The sequence below is a fragment of the Schistocerca cancellata genome, chromosome 9 (genome assembly GCF_023864275.1).
Source record: "Schistocerca cancellata isolate TAMUIC-IGC-003103 chromosome 9, iqSchCanc2.1, whole genome shotgun sequence".
NCBI lineage: Eukaryota > Metazoa > Arthropoda > Insecta > Orthoptera > Acrididae > Schistocerca > Schistocerca cancellata.
The window spans coordinates 112,498,637-112,524,868 of record NC_064634.1 but is presented as its reverse complement, the minus strand read 5'-3'; the positions used below and the strand labels follow the sequence as shown (position 1 = coordinate 112,524,868).

Below are 26,232 nucleotides of genomic sequence, written 5' to 3'. Positions count from 1 at the left end.
ATCAGTATATGTATAAAAAGTTCATCCAAATGCCTGCATTGTCTCACAGCATTTTCAAGCAAATTGCAATTCTTAGAGTAACCACTGAAACTGAAATATCATGTGATAGAGGACACAGTGGCTAATGTGTTGACGAAACCTCTTCCTGCATCCAGTCATGGAGTGTGTTGAAGGGATTGATCTTAAAGTCTAAGATCCTGAACTTGAGATATTTCATTCATTTATATTATTGCTACAAAAATTGAGGGGCATGTTAGAATTTGTTACTGTTATGTACTCCCATTGCTATTCACAGATCTTCCTATGCTGAAGTGCTTCTATCTTTTGGTTTTGCTTACTGTGTTAACCTGTAGTATGCTTCTGTTTAAACTTGTGCATAGTAAACACACAAAATAAAGTTTCTCTGTACTTAATCATTATGTTTGCAAATCTCCAATCTCACAAACAAGTCATCTGCATATGCTAGACAGTTAACCTTAATTCCATTCAGTTTCCCCCCTAGAATTATTGGGTCAATTTTGTGATTCTGAGTGCCAAATTAGAGGTCCTTAGGATTTTTTCTCTCTAAAACCTGCCTGAAACCTGTCTTAAACCAGTTTTGTTGTAAATGTTTGAGATATTTTGCCCACCAATTTCACTTAATGTGTTGTATTTGAAATCGGCTAGTTTAAGCACAAGGTACTCTAGTTTTCTTTAAACAGTAAGTTTTTTAATTGTTTAGACTATCACTTCTTTCTATTGCTTCAAATGCTTTCTTGAAATTGATAAATAATACCATTGTAAATTCTCCAGTAAGTTCACTAATGAATTATAAATACTTTAATTACTGTGATCAGTTTTGTGTACCTAGTTTATTACTGTTACAGCTAGTAAATAAATGCAGCCAAACCGAGCAAGAAATGCAATTACTGCAGACAGACATGGTAAAAATTCAAGCAGAACGAGATGCACTGACGGAGAAGATGTTGGTGATGACTCAATTGGAAGCAAAGCTGATTCACATTCAAAGAGAACTGGAGGAGGAGCGAAAGAAGTGTGAAAACCTGCAGTTACATCTAGGGGTAAGAACAGATTTTGATCATCAATTGTAGGCTCTCTCTCTCTCTCTCTCTCTCTCTCTCTCTCTCTCTCTCTCTCTCTCTCTCTGCTGCCTTACTACTGAAGGCATAAACTTTTGGATGATAAACCATTCTCTCTCTCTCTCTCTCTCTCTCTCTCTCTCTCTCTCTCACACACACACACACACACACACACACACACACACACACACACACACAATTGAATAGTAACTAGATATGTCTTTGCAATGTCATTAATCTGTGAGATTCTGGCACCATGTTTTTCATTTTTTATGGAAATATTGTATTTTTTTACAACAGAATGGTACATAATTTAGTGACACAATTCCTTTATAGTCCTGACAAAACATTAGAGTAGAAATACATTGAATTTGGTTTACTTGTGCTGCCAGGCTGAGATACAGAGTCGTTGTCACTTGTAAAAACGTGGTCAGTATTCATGGATACGATAGGGACTCCAAAGCAGAAAAGTCTGGTGTACATGGACTCTAAAGGGAATATCTTAAGACCTGAGCATTTGTTCAGTAAAAGATATGATTCACAGTAGCTAAGATGAACAAGTACTTATAGCTCTTAAGATATGCATTTTAGAACCCATTTTTACAAGACATTTTTGCTTCAAATGATCATTCCTGTCATACCCCTGGACCAGTGACCTTTCCTCCTAGAACACCCTGTATAGTTAACTGTTTCACTGCACTTCAGTCAACTGCTCCAAAGGGCTACATACAACTAATGAGGTATCTCATCTCTGCAATACTAATTTCTGTCGAGAGTAGTGTAAACACCGTGTATTGCTGCCTTACTACTGAAGGCATAAACTTCTGGATGATGCACCATTCAAACGACCACAACAGCGGCAGCACAAAAATTTCCATATTGAATATATTTTAACTCTGTCATTTCCTACCAGGCATACCTCAGAATTATCATTGAATTTGTCTCTGCTATTCTGACACAAAAATAACACTGCTTCCTTACAAACATTGATGCCTGAATGCCAATAATTAATGCATTTGTGAGTGTAACATTATTTGAGGTGAAAAAGTTTGGCTTCTCTTCCTTCATGATGTAATGGGGACAACAGCAAAAAGCATTGGATTCTGTAGCTTCTTCTCTGTGCACAAGGGGACACACACTCAGACTTTACAGAGACAGTATGAAAATCTTGTGTGAAGAAATGGAAGAAGTTGTGTAGAAAATAAGACTCTATAAAAGCATAAAATAAAATAATAAATTGTAGGTGGCTGTTCGCACATCTTACATGCTATATAAAGATGGTAATGTATAAAATTATCTGAGAAGTGTAATAAACAGAAAATAAGTGTATCACAAAGTTTTAAGAAGAGACTATTTGTAATTAATCGTGCTACACTTTGGCAGTGTCCACCATGCTTTGGCAAAATATGTATTTATCTTAAGATTTGTCTTAGCAGCATAATGCTATAGCTGGAGGGTGTATAAAAATGTAACATTGTTTCTTTCTTCAAATTTGTTTGTCTGGCAAGAGGTAAAATAGATTATTTTAGAATTTCATTAATGTTAGGTGCATCTAACTTATTCATATTTTGTTAAAATAAAAGTGTGGACAAATTATTTTGTTTTTTATTGCTATTGAAAGAAATTTTCCTGCAAGGTAATGTCATAATAATATTGAGGGGATATAAGTTCTTTGAATTACCTTATGTTTCATCTTCATCTTTGACCTTCTGTCAAATATTAAGTTTCCTGTATCTTGCCTTCTGTGTGGCAGGAAATTTGCAGTAACATTCCATTTTGTGTCTGTGATGTGCCCTTTTTGTGTTCCTACTAGTTACCTGTATTAAGTAATTAAGCTATCTTTCATGTGGCTGTTTTTCTAGCCTTCATCATTTCAGTTAATGACTTGCCAGTTTCTATTTTTTTTACCTTTTGTGTCAATGTCCCTAACTATTTTTATTTAACAGAAATTAATACAACTTTAGAAAATGTGCAACAAGCATAAATCTATTTTTGTTATGTTTAAGGATATTGAGGCAAGCTTGAACCAAACAATAGAGCAACAGGAAGCTGAGGTAGCAACACAGAGAGAGCAAGTGGCAGTGCTGGAGACAGAACTGCGTGAAGTAACGGAAGAGCGAATGAGTCTGCAAAATGCTCTGTGTGAGGCACAGCGTAAACAAGGTGACTTTATCTGCTGGCTTTCCAAGTATAAAAGATTTTTGGAGTGATAGTTTCATGTAAATGGATCTGTTTACAAATGAACTGCACTTTGAAAAGTAATTAAGTCTTTCAGGAGGGCAAAGGCGGTGGTAGTTGTAAAATAATTAATAAAGTTACTTTTCCCTGCATGTTTTGCTACTGTAAAACCTAATTTGAGAGAGGTTTCTTACTTTAGTAAATATGAAGTTATGCCCGCCTGGTTAACAGTGCGGTCCAGCGCACTGCTTTCCGGGCGGGAAGGCATGCCAGTGCCTGACGCGAATCTACCAGGCAGATTAGTGTCGAGGTCCAGTGTGCCAGTCAGTCTGTGGATGGTTTTTAAGGGGGGGGGGGGGGGGGGGGTCCACTGGGTACCAATCTGCACAATAACCCTGGGTTCGGTGAGGGGTGAGTGGACTGCTGTAGCCTGTTATGGGGTTGTGTACCACTGAGGGCTACGGCGGGGACAAAGCCTCTTCGTCATTTCTAGGTCCCCAGTTCCATACAATACAATACAAAATAAGAAAGTTGGTATCTTTTTGTTGAAAAAATGATGCAAAAGACTCAGTTTCAGTACTGCTACACTGTCTTAAAAGTCAGACTTTCTTCATCTGGAGAAGTTTAAAAACTTTGTTACTTACCCCCTTAATGCTGAATGTTGCAAATTCACACCATACCAATGCTGTTCTAATAATTTGAAAGCTAACTGTTTTTGAGCATCAGTGCCAGTAGGTGCTGATTCTGCAAGAAGCTACCAACACTTCTGACAAGTGCTACATTCTCCAGAGTGTGTTGCATACCTCTAAAGTGCCACAGATTTTGATTTTTTTTATCTTTCATCTAGAAATTTATTAAGGGGTTAAGTTGAAATTTCACAAAACAAATTTTTAAAGGTAGTGACAAGTGTCAGCTTTTCTTGTCACTTCAAAACGACGACTCCTCCTTGCTGCTCTTAATTGTTATCCGATTTGGGTTTCCTTTTCTATCGAAATCATTTTGTAACAATGAGACCTAGACATAGTTCGTTCTTTTCAACTATGTATGAATCCACCACATCCCTTTCAGCTGCTATACATAGAATAAATATCTAACATATATGTAACAATCATCAACATTTCTGATTTTGTCTAACTTGTTTGGAAACATAGCTCCATAACAGGAAGAATCTATACAGATGTGCTCGTCTCGATTTCATGATCAACTACTAATCTTCATTAATGGAACATACAATATTCAACTTTTATTATTAAGAAACTTCAGAACGTAATGAGAGATCCAGCCTAATTCATTTACAAAGTCATTGCCAAGGGTTTGTAACCTTACGCACTATACTCCCTTTCCGTAAAGGGCATAATACTGCACCATATCAAGATAATTCTTTTTGTGTTAATAATGCAGGAGGCAGAACAGTAGGGACTTAGAGTAAACAATACAAAAACAACAAAAACACAGTATCTCTTTGCTTACAGGAAAAATGCAGATAAATATATTAAGTTGAACAAAGGCAATTATGAGAGATGTGAGAAGTTCTAATATCTTGGAGTGCTGATTACGGAGGATAGCAGAATAAGAGAAGAAATAAAATCTAGGATTGCTGTAGGAAATAGAGCTTACTGGACTCCGATCAAGATCCTTTAGTCACGTAGCGTGAGCAGAAAATTGAAGGTGACTGTCAATTGAACAGTCATAAGACCGGTGGTAATGTATGGCTCAAAAATATGGACAATGACTGTAGCAGAAGAAGAGCTCTTGAGAAGATGGGAGAGGAAAATATTAAGAAAGATTTTTGGGGCAATGGAGGATAAGGAGAAACAAGGAATTGGAAGAACTGTATATAAATCCTGACTTGGTGACTGAAATTAAGTTAACAGATTGAGTTGGCTGGGCCATGTAGAGAAAGGTTTACACAGGAAATCTAGGTGGCAAAAGAAGCAAAGGGAGACCCTGGAAACAATGGCTGGAGAATGTAAAAAATGCTTTGAGAAAGATTGGAATCAAGATATGGAGGAAACAAGCAGAAAATCGTCAGGATTGGGCTGTGATCATCAGAGAGGCCAAGGCCCTACATGGGCTGTAGGACCAAGCAGTGAGTAAGTAAGTAAGTAATGCAGGAACTTGTCAGCTCAGGTAGGTCTTGCCTGGAAAAACACACACACACACACCATAAGCCACTGTACAATAGTGCTTGATGTATAGTTCTTTGGACCAGTATTTATTTCTGAGTCTTTATGCTATCAAGCATGAGATGAGGAAAATGAGTATGCCTCCAAACCTACTATAATCTCGGTCATTAGACAATGGAAATCCAGGATCGAATGTAACAATATTATGAAAAGGATAGTTGCTACTCACCATATAGTGGAGGTGCAGAGTTGCAGATAGGCACAACAAGAACTGTCTGAAACAACTGTGAGCAGCAGTGCATGATGGGAGAGGCAACCCGGTGATGGGGGTAAGGAGGAGGCTTGGGTGGAGAGGGGGATGGATAACAGGGTAGGGCTGGTGGACGGTAAAGTGCTGCTTGTGGGAGTGTGCAGGAACAAGGTGGATTGAGGATAGGGCAACTATCTGCAGTCAGGAGGTTAGACGGAGGGTAAAGAAGAGAAGTAAAAAGACTAGGTGTGTTGGTGGAATAGAGGGATGTGTAGTGCTGGAATGGGAACAGGGAAGGTCTAGATGGGTAAGTACAATGACCAACAAAGGTTGAACCAAGGAGGGTTATGGAACCGTAGGATATATTGCAGGAGAGTTTCCACATGTGCAATTCAGAAAGGTGGTGTTGGTGGGAAGGATCCTGATGACACAGGCTGTGAAGCAGTCATTGAAATGAAGGATGCCGCACTGGGCAGTGTGCTCGGCAACATGTTGGTCCAGCTGTTTCATGGCCACAGTTTGTCAGTGACCATTCATGTGGACAGACAGCTTGTTTGGTGTCGTTCCCACATAGAGTGCAGCACAGTGGTTGCAGGTTAACTTACATATCACATGACTGGTTTCACAGGTAGCCCTGCCTTTGATGGGATGTGTGATCCTTGCAACTGGGCTGGAGTAGGTGTGGTGGAGGATGTATGGGACAGGTCTTGCATCTAGGTCTATTACAGGGATATGAACTATGAGGCAAGGGGTTGGGAGCATGGGTTGTGTAGGGATGAACAAGGATACTGTGTAAGTTAGGTGGGCAGCAGAATACCACTGTGGGAGGGGTGGGAAGGATAGTGGGTAGAATATTCCTCATTTCAGGGCACGATGAGAGGTAGTCAAAACACTGGTGGAGAATGTAATTCAGTTACTCCTGTCGTGGGTGGTACAAAGTCACGAGGGGAATTCTCCTCTATGGCCAGATGGTGGGGCTTTGGGAGGTGGTGGGTGACTGGAGAGAGAAATCTGTTTTTGTGCAAGATTGGGAGGGTAATTATGGTCTGTGGAGGCATCAGTGAGACCCTCAATATATTTTAAGAGGGACTGCTTGCCACTACAAATGCAATGGCCAGTGGTGGCTTGGCTGTATGGAAGGGACTTCTTGGTATGGAATGAGTGGCAGCTGTCGAAGTGGGAGCTGTTGCTGATGGTTGGTAGTTTTGATATGGACAGACATACTGATGTAGCCATCTTTGTGGAAGAGGCCAACATCGAGGAAGGTGGCTTGCTGGTTTGGGTAGGACCAGGTGAAGCAAATGGGGCCTATGAGTAGGTTGGCATGGGATGGTGCTATGTGGGTGCCTATAGCCATAAACCAGATTTGTTTTCAGGCAATTGTGGGTGAGGATATATTTGGTCAAGGTGACTAGGGAAGAGGTGGTTGGTTCGGAATCCATCTGGCATTGGAAAAGGTAGTGTTCAATAGTGGTACGGCCGTTGGTGTGAGGGATGTTAGTGTAAAGGGAGGTGGCATCAACAGTGATGAGCAGGACACCATGTGATAAAGGAAGAGAACTGTCGTGAGTTGGTTGAGGAAATGCTCTCTCCATCTCATCTCTGCACAGTCCCACAGGCAGCACCTTACCATACCCCACCCCCACCCTATTATCCTGCGTCCTCCCTGCCCCGCCGGCCGGAGTGGCCGAGCGGTTAAAGGCGCTACAGTCTGGAACCGCACGACCGCTACGGTCGCAGGTTCGAATCCTGCCTCGGGCGTGGATGTGTGTGATGTCCTTAGGTTAGTTAGGTTTAAGTAGTTCTAAGTTCTAGGGGACTTACGACCACAGCAGTTGAGTCCCATAGTGCTCAGAGCCATTTAGCCTCCCTGCCCCACCCCCTGTCCCACACTCCTCCTTACCATCACCACCCAGTTACCTGTCCCATTATGCTCTACTGCTTGCAGCCTGGCTTCAGCTGCCAGACTCTGTGTGTGTGTGTGTGTGTGTGTGTGTGTGTGTGTGTGTGTGTGTGTGCGCGCGCGCGCGCACGTGTGTGTCTTTGTCTTTTCAACAAAGGCCTCATTGGCCAAAAGCTCACAGTCTGTTTGTTGTGCCTATCTACAACTCAGCATCTCTGCTATAGGGTGAGTAGCAACTATCTTTTTCATAATATTGCTAATCTCTCTCATCTTATTCTCAAGGGCCCTGCTTGAGAAACCAGGTGGAACTGATGGAAATAGTCCGCAGTCTATTTCAAATACAAAGTCTCTCTTTATTACTTGTATAAGCCTTAAAAGACCATCACCACTTTTCTTCCTACAGCTTCGAAGTTCCCCAAAGATTTTGTTATACTTTTGACCAGCTGCTATATAGCAAGTACGTTTCTGTAGTCCTTCTACATTACTCCGAGGCACATACATGATTTCGCACATGCAGAAGTATATATATTTATCTGGATTGAACTTAAAGTATTGAGGCACTTATAACAACTGAGTGACGTGTCACCAAAGTCTGTTTTACACTTTCTAATCTAAATATACTGCTGGTGGCAAGTGTACGTCACATGCCAGTGTGTGAGTAGGTCACCAACTCCATTGTGAGCAGGTTGACATCGGTGATACATTGATTGTGCCAAGTGTAGAGCTCTAAAATATTGAGTACGCTGAAAGATGTCATGCACAGGAAAGCGGACGGTTGTCTGCTAATGTCAGAATTGACCAGTTGTCACTGTCTCACTTGGGTTGCAGTAATAGATTTCATGTTCTTGTTTCCTCTTAATCTCATTGTCTTGTTTGCTTTGTTTTCATGACATGTGAACATTGCATGAAACTTGATATTTTTCCTATGTGCATTCTTCCCGAAAAGACCAAATATCTTGTCCGGATAAATAAATCAATAAACAAATACATCTGAAAGCAAGAAAACAGTTTATTCCATAGCAGAGTTGATCAAAATATGGATCCAATTTAATTTACTTTTGTTTCATGAAATACACATTGGATATGGATAATGTATGTATTGTTGGAAAGAAGAGAATGTAAAGTTGATTTTACCACAGAAGAGTGCTGATAGTTGCATAAACAACTGCACGAGTGCTTTCAGCAATAGAGAACCATTTCACATCGGTTGTGATGAAGATTTCTGTTGTGCAGCATAAAGTTTTCCCACATTCTTAAGTTTGAAAGAAGTGAGTTGACTGTTTCAGTGCATTCCGATTCAGCAGTGAACCACCAAGTGGAAAGGCATAAGTCATAGGTATAATAATTTCAGCAAACGTGTCAGATACAGACAGAGTGGCAGGAGGGTGTCACATTGAACATATAATCTCTTTTTGTAAACTTTAAAACTTCCAATTTCCATTTGTATGTAGATGGTTCATACCCAATGTATATTTAAATGAAATAAAAATTAATTAAACTGGATCTACCTTTTTACATAATCCTGTACCTGGGCAAAGAGCGCACCCTGTTTTTAAGCAAGGACACAGGCAAAATGTTATTTAATCAACAATGTTTCATCAGTGAAAAATTCACTTTTATTCAAGAAGAAAAATAGTCTTAAGTGTCATTTGCTACATAAAAAGAAACCAACATACGAAGGGTAAAATAATGAACTACTGCGCACTGTATTCTAAATTCTGTTGGAAGTGTTTTTATGCATTTAAATTTTCTCAATCAAATAAGTGTTTTGACATGTGTAGCAGCACTTTGTCAGACACTGGATCTGCATCCTCAGTTCTAGTGAGGGGCTTGGAATACAAAGACTCTGACAAAAATGGAAGGAGAAAGTGAGCAAGTGCCAAGGGAAGTAATGAGAATGCAAAAAAAAAAGCTCCAAAATACTGTGCTACATGAAGATTATCATTAGCAGCATACAGGCGTATGCAGGGAGTGTGCATGGACAGCTGAAATGGTTAAGGTGACTGCATGTGGTAGTTTAGTTTTGTATCAAAAGAAAAATTGAGAAAATTGTTGAAGAGTAGGCCTTCTCGCTTTCAGGGTGGCGAAATTTGTAGTGCAGCTGGTCAACAGACTCAAAAGTACACAATACTATCCTGATTTCTGGACAAACATGTGCAGCCATTCATTGCCACTATTGCTGTTAATGTACAAGCAAAATAAACAGTGTTTGGATCTTGACCTCATCCTGAAAAGTTAACTCGTATAACATTTTAATTTCTTGAACTGAGGACAGCTAAAGCACAATGTAAAGAGCGGAACATTTTGTTTCCTCAGGATAATAGCCAGAGATTCTTTTTAGTTACTTATGCCTGACAGTTTCACATGATTAGGTAGAATTATTGTGTTCCATCGACTCTTACCAGGAAGTAAGAGGGGAAAAACTGTGTGATGCTTTGCAGGATTTCCTAAGTTATATTACATTTTTAAATATAGCACTGAGAGGCAGAATAGTGTGTTTGTTTTGTATTTAAGCATCATTTTATGTTTCAGAGGAAGAAAATCAAAAAGTAGCAACTTTAGAGGAACTACTGCATCGCCTTGAACAAGGATTACTGAGACTAGAAGAAGAAAATTTGAAATTGAGAGATCAGACACAAACAGTGACAGTAGACACAAGGTAATATTCTTCTATTTGGATCATCAAGTGGACAAATCAGTATGTAAATCTCAAGTGAGATATTTGTTTTGTTATCCAGTTGATAATATTTTATGGAAATAATGTTAATTTCATTTAGGGACAATGAAGAAATGAAAAAACTTGTGAATGAGAAAGTTATACTGCAAACTCAGATTGAAAAACTTGAAAGCCAATTGGATAAATTAAAGGAAACATCAGTCCTTGAAAGAGAAGCAGCCCGAATTGTGCAAGATAATCTCATTAAGGTTAGAATTTTATTTTATAAATACATTTTCTTTTCTTTGCTGTGCATTTTCAAATTGTTAGTCAATATTGCTTATGAAACATTATAGGATGAATAATAGAATGGCTAAAGCTAACCACTATCTGCATAATCGAGACACTGAGTGCTTGACTACCACACACATGGTAAAAATTGTTGCCAAGTCTGTATTAATTCTCCCTCCTCAGAGCTAGCTAGCAGTGACACACAGCGTTCTGCAGTTGACCATGTTATTACTTTGTTCACCCATGTCATGAATGGTTTTCTGCGGAAATCCCAGACTGGCTGTGTTTCTCGATTTGGAGACCTAAGACATCTGCTGAAGAACTGGTATCCTCTGTGCTGTTTACACATGGGACTTCTGTGGGTACCTGCCTTGTTTTCTTTGGGCATTTTTACAAGACCGAATTTTCCAGGTGCGTGTGGATTCTGCCTTGTCGGACACCTTTATCCAGGAAAATGGTGTGCCTCAGGGTTCCGTCCTGAGTGTCGTCCTCTTTGCTATCGACATTAACCCTATAATGACTCTCCTGCCGAGCATCTCCAGCTCTCTTTTTGTAGACAATTTTGCCATCTATTGCAGTTCTCCATGGATGTGTCTCACTGAGCGGCATCTTCAGTACTGTCTCGATCGTCTTTACTCCTGGAGCAACGACAACGGCATTCACTTTTCCCCCGACAAAACCCTCTGTATGAATCTGTCAGCGCATATTGTTTCACCCACTGTCTCTACATTTTGGGCTTGTTGCCCTTACGTTCGTTGAAACTACGAAATTTCTGGAGCTCGTGCTTGATATGAAACACTCTTGGTCTCCCCATGTGTCTTACGTGGCAGCCCACTGTACGTGGTCCCTCAATCTCCTGTGTGTCCTCAGTGGTACTTCCTGGGGTGCCGATCGAACCACTCTCCTCCATTTGTACCGGTCCCTTGTCCATTCGAAACTCGACTATGGGTGGTTCCCCCCCCCCCCCCCCCCCTCCCCCCCCGTGTGTCTGCACACCCATCCTTCTTACTCCATCTCAACCCTATTCACCACCATGGCATCCGTTCGGCCACGGGTGCCTTTCACACCAGCCCTGTTGAGAGGCTGTATGCTGAAGCTGCTGAACTACCACTGTCCTACCGCAGTGATTTTCTTCTTAGCAGGTATGCAAGCTGTTTGTCTGCCATGCGTGACCAGGTCTCCTATGCCTCCTTCCTTAATGATTCCTTTCATCTTCAGTATGGGGCTCGTCTCTCTTCTCTGTTACCTTTTGGAGTCCACTTTCGCCACTTGCTATGGCAGTTTAACCAGTTTAACTTCACACTACCTGCAACTTACCCGGTGGGTGTGAACCCTTCACCACCTTGGCTTTGTGAAGCGGCCCATGTTATGTCAACCTTGGCCTTCATTCGCTTCCTAAGGACTCCAGCCTCGGTCTATCGCCTCCAGTTTCATGACCTTCACAGGGAACTTCGTGATAGTACCTTTGTCTACACTGATGGCTCTCGGACTGACCATGGGGTCGGGTGTGCCTTCATCATTGGCACACGTCTTTCGATGTCAGCTTCAGCCACACTCCTCAGTATTTACAGCCGAGCTCTTCGCCTTGTATTAGGCCACGGAGTACATCCAGCGACACAGCCTTCCCAATTGTGTCCTCTGCTTAGACTTACTCAGTGCCCTCGAAAGTCTGTGCGCGCTGTACACTGCTCATCCCTTAGTGCAGTGGGTCCAGGAAAACTGTCACTTGCTCACTCTTCGTGGAGCCAGTGTCATGTTTGTGAGGGTCCCTGGTCATGCCGCTCCGCCATTAAACGAGACTGTTCCCAAGGCAGCAGTCCTTGTAATTCAGCCCATGAGTACCTATATTTCCTCTAGTGACCTGTGCATTATTGTCTGTCAGGAGGTAGTGTCCCTTTGGCATCGCCAATGGTCCTCCCTTCACAGGAATTAGCTTCCGCTCATTAAGCCTCTCCCAGCACCATGGACGACCTCCTCTCGGCCCTCCTGCCAGGAGAAGATTATTTTAACTCTGGTGCGTATTGGGCACTGCCTTTTTAGCCATCATTATTTGCTAAGTGGCACTACCACACCACTTTGTACACATTGTGCCCAAACTTTAACGGTCTGCCACTTCCTGCCCCCCCCCCCCCCCCCCCTTTTTTTAATAACAATTTATGTTCCAGCTTGGGTTTGCCATCTGATTTATCAGCCGTTTTTAGCGAATGACGCATGGGCCATCGACCACGTTTTACTTTTTATCTGCTGAACCAATATGGCAAAGACCATTTAATTTTCAGTTAGGGATCTCCATTTCGGCATGGTGATTCTTTTTCCAGATGCCTGTTTTTAGCTGTTTCCTATTCTGTCCATTGAGACTGACGTATAGTCATTTAACTCCTCTCTGTGTTTGTGTTCTATAGTTTTGACTTGGACACACATGACCCCAGTTGTTTTTTGCGCCCTAAAGCAAAACAAAACAAACAGGATGTCGCCTATTGGTCACTAACATTCAGCTGTGTTTTTTAAGCTATTATGTTGACTTATAAAAAATCTTCAACGGTTCATGAAACTTTCACCGTACTGTAGAAGCATTTGAGAAAGGATTTTAGCCGGTTTTTCACCTTTAGAGAGCAAAGAAACAAATCACTTCTTTATTGATTGATTGATTGTGAAATATGGTATCCCAGCTAAGACACAAGTTTAAAATATGCTCACTATTTTTTATTTACTTAAATTTGCCATATTTCGTGACAGTACCTTTTCCGTTAGATGTTTACAAGGCGATATTAGTCTTGGCTTCAGTTGTCTAATGAAGTATGATTCCACAATGCATCTTTGTCGGTTGCAGAAATGACCTGGTTCAATGTGTTTGCCACATTTTTGGTGTTTCAAATACCGTTTCTTCAAATGTAGTTTCTTCTTATAGTTTATATAAAAAAAATAGTAACATAATTCAAAATTATTTATGACGGCGACCTGCACACTCTTCTTCCGTCAACACAACACCAAGAGTTAACTGCCGACTGAGTACAGTCAAAGACGACTCCAACATCAAAGATATTTTACACAACACACAAGCTTCCACTTGTAATCAGTCTCTTTGCTATTCTTCGATACATTTACTAATAGTAATCAATATGCTTTCACTCTCAAAAATATAAGTAAATTAACATATAATAAGGCAAATTGTTATCAGGAGAAAGAAAACTGGCGTTCTACGGATCGGAGCGTGGAATGTCAGATCCCTTAATCGGGCAGGTAGGTTAGAAAATTTAAAAAGGGAAATGGATAGGTTAAAGTTAGATATAGTGGGAATTAGTGAAGTTCGGTGGCAGGAGGAACAAGACTTTTGGTCAGGTGATTACAGGGTTATAAATACAAAATCAAATAGGGGTAATGCAGGAGTAGGTTTAATAATGAATAAAAAAATAGGAGTGCGGGTTAGCTACTACAAACAGCATAGTGAACGCATTATTGTGGCCAAGATAGACACAAAGCCCATGCCTACTACAGTAGTACAAGTTTATATGCCAACTACCTCTGCAGATGATGAAGAAATAGATGAAATGTATGACGAGATAAAAGAAATTATTCAGGTAGTGAAAGGAGACGAAAATTTAATAGTCATGGGTGACTGGAATTCGTCAGTAGGAAAAGGGAGAGAAGGAAACATAGTAGGTGAATATGGATTGGGGGGAAGGAATGAAAGAGGAAGCCGCCTTGTAGAATTTTGCACAGAGCATAACTTAATCATAGCCAACACTTGGTTCAAGAATCATAAAAGAAGGTTGTATACCTGGAAGAATCCTGGAGATACTAGTAGGTATCAGATAGATTATATAATGGTAAGACAGAGATTTAGGAACCAGGTTCTAAATTGTAAGACATTTCCTGGGGCAGATGTGGATTCTGACCACAATCTATTGGTTATGAACTGCAGATTGAAACTGAAGAAACTGCAAAAAGGTGGGAATTTAAGGAGATGGGACCTGGATAAACTGACTAAACCAGAGGTTGTACAGAGTTTCAGGGAGAGCATAAGGGAACAATTGACAGGAATGGGGGAAAGAAATACAGTAGAAGAAGAATGGGTAGCTCTGAGGGATGAAGTAGTGAAGGCAGCAGAGGATCAAGTAGGTAAAAAGACGAGGGCTAATAGAAATCCTTGGGTAACAGAAGAAATATTGAATTTAATTGATGAAAGGAGAAAATATAAAAATGCAGTAAATGAAGCAGGCAAAAAGGAATACAGACGTCTCAAAAATGATATCGACAGGAAGTGCAAAATGGCTAAGCAGGGATGGCTAGAGGACAAATGTAAGGATGTAGAGGCTTGTCTCACTAGGGGTAAGATAGATACTGCCTACAGGAAAATTAAAGAGACCTTTGGAGAGAAGAGAACCACTTGTATGAATATCAAGAGCTCAGATGGCAACCCAGTTCTAAGCAAAGAAGGGAAGGCAGAAAGGTGGAAGGAGTATATAGAGGGTTTATACAAGGGCGATGTACTTGAGGACAATATTATGGAAATGGAAGAGGATGTAGATGAAGACGAAATGGGAGATAAGATACTGCGTGAAGAGTTTGACAGAGCACTGAAAGACCTGAGTCGAAACAAGGCCCCGGGAGTAGACAACATTCCATTTGAACTACTGATGGCCTCAGGAGAGCCAGTCCTGACAAAACTCTACCATCTGGTGAGCACGATGTATGAGACAGGCGAAATACCCTCAGACTTCAAGAAGAATATAATAATTCCAATCCCAAAGAAAGCAGGTGTTGACAGATGTGAAAATTACCGAACTATCAGTTTAATAAGTCACAGCTGCAAAATACTAACGCGAATTCTTTACAGACGAATGGAAAAACTGGTAGAAGCCGACCTCGGGGAAGATCAGTTTGGATTCCGTAGAAATGTTGGAACACGTGAGGCAATACTGACCTTACGACTTATCTTAGAAGAAAGATTAAGAAAAGGCAAACCTACGTTTCTAGCATTTGTAGACTTAGAGAAAGCTTTTGACAATGTTAACTGGAATACTCTCTTTCAAATTCTGAAGGTGGCAGGGGTAAAATACAGGGAGCGAAAGGCTATTTACAGTTTGTACAGAAACCAGATGGCAGTTATAAGAGTCGAGGGGCATGAAAGGGAAGCAGTGGTTGGGAAAGGAGTAAGACAGGGTTGTAGCCTCTCCCCGATGTTATTCAATCTGTATATTGAGCAAGCAGTAAAGGAAACAAAAGAAAAATTTGGAGTAGGTATTAAAATTCATGGAGAAGAAGTAAAAACTTTGAGGTTCGCCGATGACATTGTAATTCTGTCAGAGACAGCAAAGGACTTGGAAGAGCAGTTGAACGGAATGGACAGTGTCTTGAAAGGAGGATATAAGATGAACATCAACAAAAGCAAAACGAGGATAATGGAATGTAGTCAAATTAAGTCGGGTGATGCTGAGGGAATTAGATTAGGAAATGAGACACTTAAAGTAGTAAAGGAGTTTTGCTATTTAGGGAGTAAAATAACCGATGATGGTCGAAGTAGAGAGGATATAAAATGTAGACTGGCAATGGCAAGGAAAGCGTTTCTCAAGAAGAGGAATTTGTTAACATCGAGTATAGATTTAAGTGTCAGGAAGTCGTTTCTGAAAGTATTTGTATGGAGTGTAGCCATGTATGGAAGTGAAACATGGACGATAACTAGTTTGGACAAGAAGAGAATAGAAGCTTTCGAAATGTGGTGCTACAGAAGAATGCTGAAGATAAGGTGGGTAGATCACGTAACTAATGAGGAGGTATTGAATAGGATTGGGGAGAAGAGAAGTTTGTGGCACAACTTGACTAGAAGAAGGGATCGGTTGGTAGGACATGTTCTGAGGCATCAAGGGATCACAAATTTAGCATTGGAGGGCAGTGTGGAGGGTAAAAATCGTAGAGGGAGACCAAGAGATGAATACACTAAGCAGATTCAGAAGGATGTAGGTTGCAGTAGATACTGGGAGATGAAGAAGCTTGCACAGGATAGAGTAGCATGGAGAGATGCATCAAACCAGTCTCAGGACTGAAGACCACAACAACAAAACAACAACAAGGCAAATTATAATAAAAAATTCTGACAAAAAATATAAGAAGACATTCACAATTTGGTATCGACAAATCCGGTAAAAAAAAATAGCACATCTCCCAGATCCATTACAATTGATTGATTGATTTATTTATTTTTCGTGGAGTCATCAATATGATGGCTTTTGCAAATGTCAAGTACAGTTGTTGTTGTTGTTGTGGTCTTCAGTCCTGAGACTGTTTTGATGCAGCTCTCCATGCTACTCTATCCTGTGCAAGTTTTTCATCTCCCAGTACCTACTGCAACCTACATCCTTCTGAATCTGCTTAATGTATTCATATCTTGGTCTCCCCCTACGATTTTTACCCTCCACACTGCCCTCCAATACTAAACTGGTGATCCCTTGATGCCTCAGAACATGTCCTATCAACCGATCCCTTCTTCTGGTCAACTTGTGCCACAAACTTCTCTTCTCCCCAATCCTATTCAATACTTCCTCATTAGTTATGCGATCTACCCACCTAATCTTCAGCATTCTTCTGTAGCACCACATTTCGAAAGCTTCTATTCTCTTCTTGTCAAAACTATTTACCGTCCAGGTTTCACTTCCATACATGGCTACACTCCATACAAATACTTTCAGAAATGACTTCCTGACACTTAAATCTATACTCGATGTTAACAAATTTCTCTTCTTCAGAAACGCTTTCCTTGCCATTGCCAGTCTACATTTTATATCCTCTCTACTTCGACCATCATCAGTTATTTTGCTCCCCAAATAGCAAAACTCCTTTACTACTTTCAGTGTCTCATTTCCTAATCTAATACCCTCAACATCCCCCGACTTAATTCGACTACATTCCATTATCCTCGTTTTGCTTTTGTTGATGTTCATCTTATACCCTCCTTTCAAGACACCGTCCATTCCGTTCAACTGCTGTTCCAAGTCCTTTGCTGTCTCTGACAGAATTACAATGTCATCAGCGAACCTCAAAGTTTTTATTTCTTCTCCATGGACTTTAATACCTATTCCGAATTTTTCTTTTGTTTCCTTTACTGCTTGCTCAATATACAGATTGAATAACATCGGGGAGAGGCTACAACCCTGTCTCACTCCCTTCCCAACCACTGCTTCCCTTTCATGCCCCTCGACTCTTATAACCGCCATCTGGTTACTGTACAAATTGTAAATAGCCTTTCGCTCCCTGTATTTTACCCCTGCCACCTTTAGAATTTGAAAGAGAGTATTCCAGTCAACATTGTCAAAAGCTTTCTCTAAGTCTACAAATGCTAGAAACGTAGGTTTGCCTTTCCTTAATCTTTCTTCTAAGATAAGTCGTAAGGTCAGTATTGCCTCACGTGTTCCAGTATTTCTACGGAATCCAAACTGATCTTCCCCGAGGTCGGCTTCTACTAGTTTTTCCATTCGTCTGCAAAGTATTCGTGTTAGTATTTTGCAGCTGTGGCTTATTAAACTGATTGTTCGGTAATTTTCACATCTGTCAACACCTGCTTTCTTTGGGATTGGAATTATTATATTCTTCTTGAAGTCTGAGGGTATTTCGCCTGTTTCATACATCTTGCTCACCAGATGGTAGAGTTTTGTCAGGACTGGCTCTCCCAAGGCTGTCAGTAGTTCCAATGGAATGTTGTCTACACCGGGGGCCTTGTTTCGACTCAGGTCTTTCAGTGCTCTGTCAAACTCTTCACGCAGTATCGTATATCCCCTTTCATCTTCATCTACATCCTCTTCCATTTCCATAATATTGTCCTCAAGTACATCGCCCTTGTATAGACCCTCTATATACTCCTTCCACCTTTCTGCTTTCCCTTCTTTGCTTAGAACTGGGTTTCCATCTGAGCTCTTGATGTTCATACAAGTGGTTCTCTTATCTCCAAAGGTCTCTTTCATTTTCCTGTAGGCAGTATCTATCTTACCCCTAGTGAGATAAGCCTCTGCATCCTTACATTTGTCCTCTAGCCATCCCTGCTTAGCCATTTTGCACTTCCTGTCTCTCACATTTTTGAGACGTTTGTATTCCTTTTTGCCTGCTTCATTTACTGCATTTTTATATTTTCTCCTTTCATCAATTAAATTCAATATTTCTTCTGTTACCCAAGGATTTCTACTAGCCCTCGTCTTTTTACCTACTTGATCCTCTACTGCCTTCACTACTTCATCCCTCAGAGCTACCCATTCTTCTTCTACTGTATTTCTTTCCCTCATTCCTGTCAATTGTTCCCTTATGCTCTCCCTGAAACTGTGTACAACCTCTGGTTCTTTCAGTTTATCCAGGTCCCATCTCCTTAAATTCCCACCTTTTTGCAGTTTCTTCAGTTTTAATCTACAGGTCACAACCAATAGATTGTGGTCAGAGTCCACATCTGCCCCTGGAAATGTCTTACAATTTAAAACCTGGTTCCTAAATCTCTGTCTTACCATTATATAATCTATCTGATACCTTTTAGTATCTCCAGGGTTCTTCCATGTATACAACCTTCTATCATGATTCTTAAACCAAGTGTTAGCTATGATTAAGTTGTGCTCTGTGCAAAATTCTACCAGCCGGCTTCCTCTTTCATTTCTTACCCCCAATCCATAATCACCTACTACGTTTCCTTCTCTCCCTTTTCCTACACTCGAATTCCAGTCACCCATGACTATTAAATTTTCGTCTCCCTTCACTATTTGAATAATTTCTTTTATTTCATCATACATTTATTCAATTTCTTCGTCATCTGCAGAGCTAGTTGGCATATAAACTTGTACTACTGTAGTAGGTGTGGGCTTCGTATCTATCTTGGCCACAATAATGCGTTCACTATGCTGTTTGTAGTAGCTTACCCGCATTCCTATTTTCCTATTCATTATTAAACCTACTCCTGCAATACCCCTATTTGATTTTGTGTTTATAACCCTGTAGTCACCTGACCAGAAGTCTTGTTCCTCCTGCCACCGAACTTCACTAATTCCCACTATATCTAACTTTAACCTATCCATTTCCCTTTTTAAATTTTCTAACCTACCTGCCCGATTAAGGGATCTGACATTCCACGCTCCGATCCGTAGAACGCCAGTTTTCTTTTTCCTGATAACGACGTCCTCTTGAGTAGTCCCCGCCCGGAGATCCGAATGGGGGACTATTTTACCTCCGGAATATTTTACCCAAGAGGACGCCATCATCATTTAATCATACAGTAAAGCTGCAGTACAGTTACAAACCTAAAATACGTTTAGATCTTTGTGCTTTCAAAATACATTACATCTTACACACAATACAGCCAATTATTTTTTATACATAATTTTACAGCTCTTAAACTTAACCATTTAAAATTCATTGAGTGAATAGACACTTTTCAACTAAGAATTCTTTTAGTTTTGATTTGAATCGCTTTTTATTACTGTTTTTCATTGGCACTGGCAGTTTATTGTACCTTATCAATCCATTAGTATATGGGTTCTGGTCAGTCATTTTTAATCTTGTTCTTTGGCGGTAGTAATTTTCTGTGGACCGGGTGTTGTGCTCATGTATAACACTGCATTTAGTTACTTCAGTTTTCTGTAAGACAAAAAAATAATTAATTTATAAAGGTACAAAGAGTATACAATGAAGTACTTGTGTTATCCAAAAACATCACGGCAAGACTCTTTATAGCTTAGTCCATGTATAGCCCTTAACCCTCTTTTTTTTGTAGCAATAGTACTCTGTTTAGGTGAATGTCTGTAGCACAGTCCCATATTTCTATACAGTAGCTAAGATGGGGATAGATCGTCCCCTAATACACAGTTTTAAGCGTGTGGGTGGCACCATTATGGACAGATGGCTAAGAAAATACAGCCCATTGCGACTTTTTTACATACAGCATTAATGTGGCTAATCCACCAGAGGTTTGAGTCCAGATGGACCCATAGAAATTTACATTTGTCTGCTACTATGCTGTGTACCTTGTTTATGCACGAGTGGTGTGAGCTGCCAGTTGTAAATATTAGCATCTGGGATTTATTTACATTGCCCTATAATCCTTGTACATGAAATTATGAAATTAATTCTAGCATCCAATTACTTGCTGAAAATTTCAGTTCCTCACAATCTTTACGATGAAATAAAACTGAGGTGTCATTAATATATGCCAAAAATAGGAAAGGTCCAAGAATTGAGTTCTGAGGGACTCCCTGTGTCACTGTTTCACTTGTGGATTTAAAAGTTAAGACCTTATTGTCAATTTGATGTGTAAATTTGGTTCACTGTTTACGATTCACCAGATAGGTGGATAAAAGTTTCATTGATGCATCACTGATATTGTATGCCAGCAGTTTTTTTTATGAGAAGCTCATGGTTTACTGAGTCAAAAACTTTGCTCAGGTCAAGGAATATTCCGACTGTGTGCAAACCCCATTCTATATTGCTATATACTTCATAGAAGAAACTGATAACAGCAGCGGCTGTGCTGCGACATAGTCTTGAGAAAAATGTTAAGAGTTGTGATAGGATAACTGTTTCAAATATTTTACTGAAGGTAGGAATTAGTGATATTGGTCTATAATTTGAAACTTCTTCTTTACTTCTGTTCTCATGGATTGGCTGAATTACACTTATTTTTAAGACATTTGGGTATAGGTTTTCATTAATACTACAGTTGATAAGATAGGTAAATGGTTTAGTTATTTCACTGGCACATTTCCTTAACACCACACTTGAGATACCATCCCATCCAGATGAATGCTTGTTCTTTAGCTTTTGTATTGTGTTAAATACTTCCTGGAAACTTCCAGCAGACGGGCCATCATTAAATGCAATATTCAGTTTATAAACAAAACAAGTTTTATCTGTCACCTGTTTTCAGCTCATCCCTGTGATGTCACCCCATCATGAAAGTACAAAACTCCTTCTACTAACTTCATGTCTGCATCACTTTGTCTTTTTAACTACCGAATGTCCCTTGTAAAAACCAGATAATGTTCTGTGTAAATTTATCTATACACTTCATTTGAATTACTAGATAAAAAAACAGAATTGTGTAACTGAAAGAGCAGTTACTTTTTCCACAGTAATTCCTTTTTTGTTAATTACTGTGGATTTTTCAAAACTGGTCATTTTGTGCCATTTAACAAACATGTACACTTAGTCTGGTTGGACACGAAGAGCAAGAAACTCAAATAGGTTGACTTCTTGTTTCTCCCAGAAGTGACTGATACATTTGGATACAAAAGTATTCAGGAATTGCCATATTTCTGTGTACTTCAGTGGGATTAGAAATGAAAGGAGGTGTATGTTTAAAACGTATTGCTATCATCTGAATATATGAAACCAAAATGTCAAATTTCATTATAATGAATTACGTATAAAACTGGCTTTATGTTTAGTTGTATAAAAAGATAATCAAAGACTATGACTGAATTTAAACTAACAGGAGTATTTGTAGTTTGTTGTGGGAAGTTCAAAACATAAATTAAGAGCAATTAAGTGATTTTACTGACTTCAGACTTGCAGTGATTCATTTGCATCATATCCACATAATGAAATTAAAGAACGGTCCTTGATCCACTTTTTGTCAGCTTGTATAATTGCAGGCTTGCAAAAACAAAATCAGGGAAGTTTGGTTATGCCAACGACTGGGTGCTTGTGACAAGGTGTAACTAAAGTGAAGTCAGAAGAAATCCTAATGGTGGATCTTCATGTATTGGGAAAGTATCTTCACAAGTGGACACTCCAACTAAATGCCACTGAAATGGAGGGTTCATACTTCCGCCTAAAAACTCCCTGGAATAAAAGTCAACATACAGTTTGCAAACACTAGACTTACCTGCAATAGAACATTGAAGTACTTTGGGGTAACAACTAATAGAACTCTACCTTTGAAAGAGCACCTAATAAAAATTGCTGAAAAATTTAAAACTAGAAACTTCACCCAAAAGCTGTGTGGTACAACATGGGGAGCATTTGCATCCACCCTGTGTTCTTCTATCCTTGTCTTGTCTTCTCAACTGCTGAATAATGTTACAGTTTTTCTAAACATCTTACATGCACAAAAAACAGTTTTCTGGCTAAATAATGCAAGTGTTGAAACAGCTTGAATAAAGAAAAATAAATGAATTGTCTTTCATAAAATGAAAATTCCCTCCAATTAATGTAGCACTAGTTCCCATGATTTTTGTGTGAAGATTAATGCTAATTTTAACTGATTACTAAAAGTGGCAGTCAGATGAAAACAAAACATAAGAGACAAAGTAAATAAACTGTTTATTATCTCAAAAGTAATAGCCATAACTAATAATACTGTGTGACATGATGGTCAGTGCCTTCAAGGAATAATCTTTGCTTATAGAACCATGATTATACAGAGGCATGCAGCTCTTTGTCCATAGAAAATCGACAACTGTAAATGTCTTCTTTCAAGGTTATAAAAATATGGAAATTACATGGTGGGAGATCAGGACTGTACAGATGATGTGTAAAGGCTTTTCAGTGAAACTTCGGTATTGTAGTTGAAACAATCTTGGCAGTGTGTGGGTGGGCATTATCCTGCAACAGAATGAGGCCATCCATAAACATTCCTGGGTATTTGGAGTTCATGACACGCTTCAGTTTTACAGTGTGTCCACGTACTCCTGTGCATTAAACAATTAAACTCATGGTAGCATGAGATTTTAAATTGTTCCTTGAAAACACTATCTGTGAAGACCAATGTATTACAGTAGAGCATATGGCTAAAATAACTACAGTAAGTGTTGGCACAGTTCATAATATCAGTGACAAGCTCAAGTACAGCAAAACAAGTGCAGGTTGGGTCCTGAAGGAGTCAACATAACAATTCAAGTAAAACAAAACAGAATGTGTACAGGCTTGAAATAACTCTACAAAAGGGAAGGTGACACTTTTCTGAACAAGATTTTCATTTATTTGGTCTATTCAAGGAGGCATTGATACTGGAGGAAGTAGTTATTCCACAGTGCAACATTTCAATGTGCGAATGAACTGATGGTTAAAGTGGCGATGATATGCAAGTGTTAACCCAATATATTGTAGCAAGTAGTCAAATGCCCTATGACAAGTAAGTGTGCAGACATACACGCATTTAAATTGCTTACAAAATTATTGGGCTTAATTTTGCAAATTATTACATGAAGTAGCTCTGGCAGTGTACAATTACCTTAATACATGCTGTGACCTTTGTTGATAGGTTTGCTCTGAGACTGACTAAGAATTACGCATTAATATGCATAAATTATGTGATGTATGTCTAAAATAATTAACATTTGTGTTTCATGAACCATCACAGTGTGGTGAGTTACCCAAAGCGTAACACAGTAAATTGTTACTTGTAATATGTGTTTGTGAATTGTACACAAGACGAGGCTGTCACTGCCCTAAATTTATGTAATTTCATCATTATAATCCCTACACAGGGTTTATTACCTTGGTTGCTCTTGTTCACTCTCTCCATGAAACACGAGGTCTACCTTATAGTGAGAATTTGATAATTTCTGTGACTCACTAGGTCAGACTGAACAAAACTGAGGTGAATTGCTGAGTCCTTTTATTCTTCATCTCATCTCCTGTTCACCTATATTTATAGATGTTGAAGATCAGTGAGTGCTTCTGAAGACATTTTTATTATAGATTTTAATATAATGAGGTTTTTGTAAGGTCTAAAGTCTTCCAGAGACATTGCACTAATGACACACAATGATGAAAGCTGCACAAAACAATACCCAACACACATTGTGCCAATATTACTGTGAGCTTATTGCCTTCCTCAGATTGGTATGAATACTAATACTCTGCTGCTTAAACTCTGTTTCTTGCAGCAAGAAGTCATGGGTATCATTCACAGCAACAAAAACTGTCTTTTATATTTTATAGATTTTGTTTTGCACAGAGAGTTAAAATAGGCTAGTACATAATGCTTACAGGTAGAGAAGCAGCTGTCAAATGCCAAGATAGACCTGCGCATCGCACAGAGAGAAGCCAAAACTGCAGAAGATAATGCAAAGGCACTACAGGAAGAAAAGAAGCGCCTCGAACAGAGGTTGCAAGAAGAAGGGAAGGCTCAAGCTGCTCTGCTCCTGTCAGCTCAGCAGGCTGCAGACACGGTGCGTGCGGATTTACTCGCATCTCAGAAGGAACTGGTCAGCGCGAAGGAATCTGCCACCGTGAGTGATGTACTTGTTAAGAAAGTTGTCTTTGCATTGCTTGTTCAGGGATAATGAAATGGGAGGCAAAAAAGGTTACACAATCACCATATGCTAATAATTATTTGTTGAGTTGTCAGGTAATGTAGTTTTACAGAAACATGGCGGTATTTTACTTCGCTGTCTCACCTCTTGAGACAATATTGTCATCTCACTGCTTCCTTTATCGATCAGTTTCTTTAACTCTTGAGAGGACTACTCAATCATGATGACATTCAGTCAAGTCACTGTTATTATATTTATTGCGCTGAGTGCTACTGTAAATAATTTAATAAATTTTATAAATGATCTCACATTGTTAGGTTTGTAATGATTCACAGCTACAAGAAATATGTCACTTCCTTGTACAATATACATTCACTGTGCGCAGTTTGCAGGATTTTTCTTATTCTTTATATGTCAAAAATTGACATTTTTGGTTATCTTTGTATTTCCTCTCTCTCTCTCTCTCTCTCTCTCTCTCTCTCTCTCTCTCTCTCTCTCATAATGACATTTCTTGAACTTTTTAAGTTTATTAGAACAAAAATAATAAATTTTTGACAATATAATGTAGTTGTATAGATAAAAAAGCTACTCATCAATTGCCAGCAAAAGAACTACTAACAAACATCAGAACTTACAATTTGGCACTTGCACTCTTTCTATGTCAAACGTTCCTCCCATACAGCCTTGGCATTCAAAGCATAGGTATTTGTTCAGATGCAGACTCTATACAGCAATACACCACCATTCTCATCTCAGCCTTCATTGGTCATAATTACCCCACCAGTCTACTTCAAAAGCAAGATTTCCCAGGTCATCATGCCCAGTTCTGGTACTGTTGATCCCTCCAAAAAACAACTTCAGAGCACACCACCTGTGACTCTGATACCTTCAAGACCAGGATAATTTACTGCCATTTGTGAAAAGTGCAACACCGAGAAGGAATTACCCAAATAGCGCCACACTTGGTGGAAGTGGCAACGTGTGTGCAAGCAATACGTGGTACGTTTTGCAGCGAGATGGGTTACACGTAGGCCAAGCAGAGCCCTCTCGTGTTGGTCCGACAGGGTTGGTGTTGTGCCTATTGTAGTCGGTGCAGAGCTGTCACACAAGGTGAAAACAATACAGTGGGTGCCAGTATGCCTCATCGACATCAAAGGGAGTCATATTGGAATGCGAATGAATTCAAACGGGGCAGAACGATTGGTCTCTGGGAAACTTGGTTGCCATGCTGTGACATTTCGGCTCACACAAGGCATGCTGCTATGACAGTGATGCGTGTGTGGAAGCAGTGGGTAGAGCGATGAGCAGGAACTGGACCACGGAACACAACCACAGCACGGGATTACTGTCATCTTGTCCGCATGGCCATTACGGATCGTACAGTGTCATCCACAGTGTTGGCTCGTCGCTGGAGCACAACAACAGGTGTGAACTTGTCTGCATTGGTGGCGATGATTCATTGCTGTCTGCTGCAGGTTGGACTGGATGCATGAATGAATGCCATTATGTCGGCATCCGTTGTCCAGA

General features: G+C 39.8%; 1 protein-coding gene across 1 annotated transcript in view; it reads left to right on the top strand.

The window, feature by feature from the left end:
- Positions 1 to 26,232, top strand: part of LOC126101616 (citron rho-interacting kinase) — a 231,250-nt gene that overhangs the window by 73,015 nt on the left and 132,003 nt on the right. Inside the window, exons 12-16 of the mRNA XM_049912299.1 lie at positions 867 to 1,061; positions 3,086 to 3,242; positions 10,069 to 10,195; positions 10,314 to 10,461; positions 24,442 to 24,681. Coding sequence (XP_049768256.1) covers positions 867 to 1,061; positions 3,086 to 3,242; positions 10,069 to 10,195; positions 10,314 to 10,461; positions 24,442 to 24,681 — 867 coding nt within the window. The remainder of the gene's footprint in view (positions 1 to 866; positions 1,062 to 3,085; positions 3,243 to 10,068; positions 10,196 to 10,313; positions 10,462 to 24,441; positions 24,682 to 26,232) is intronic.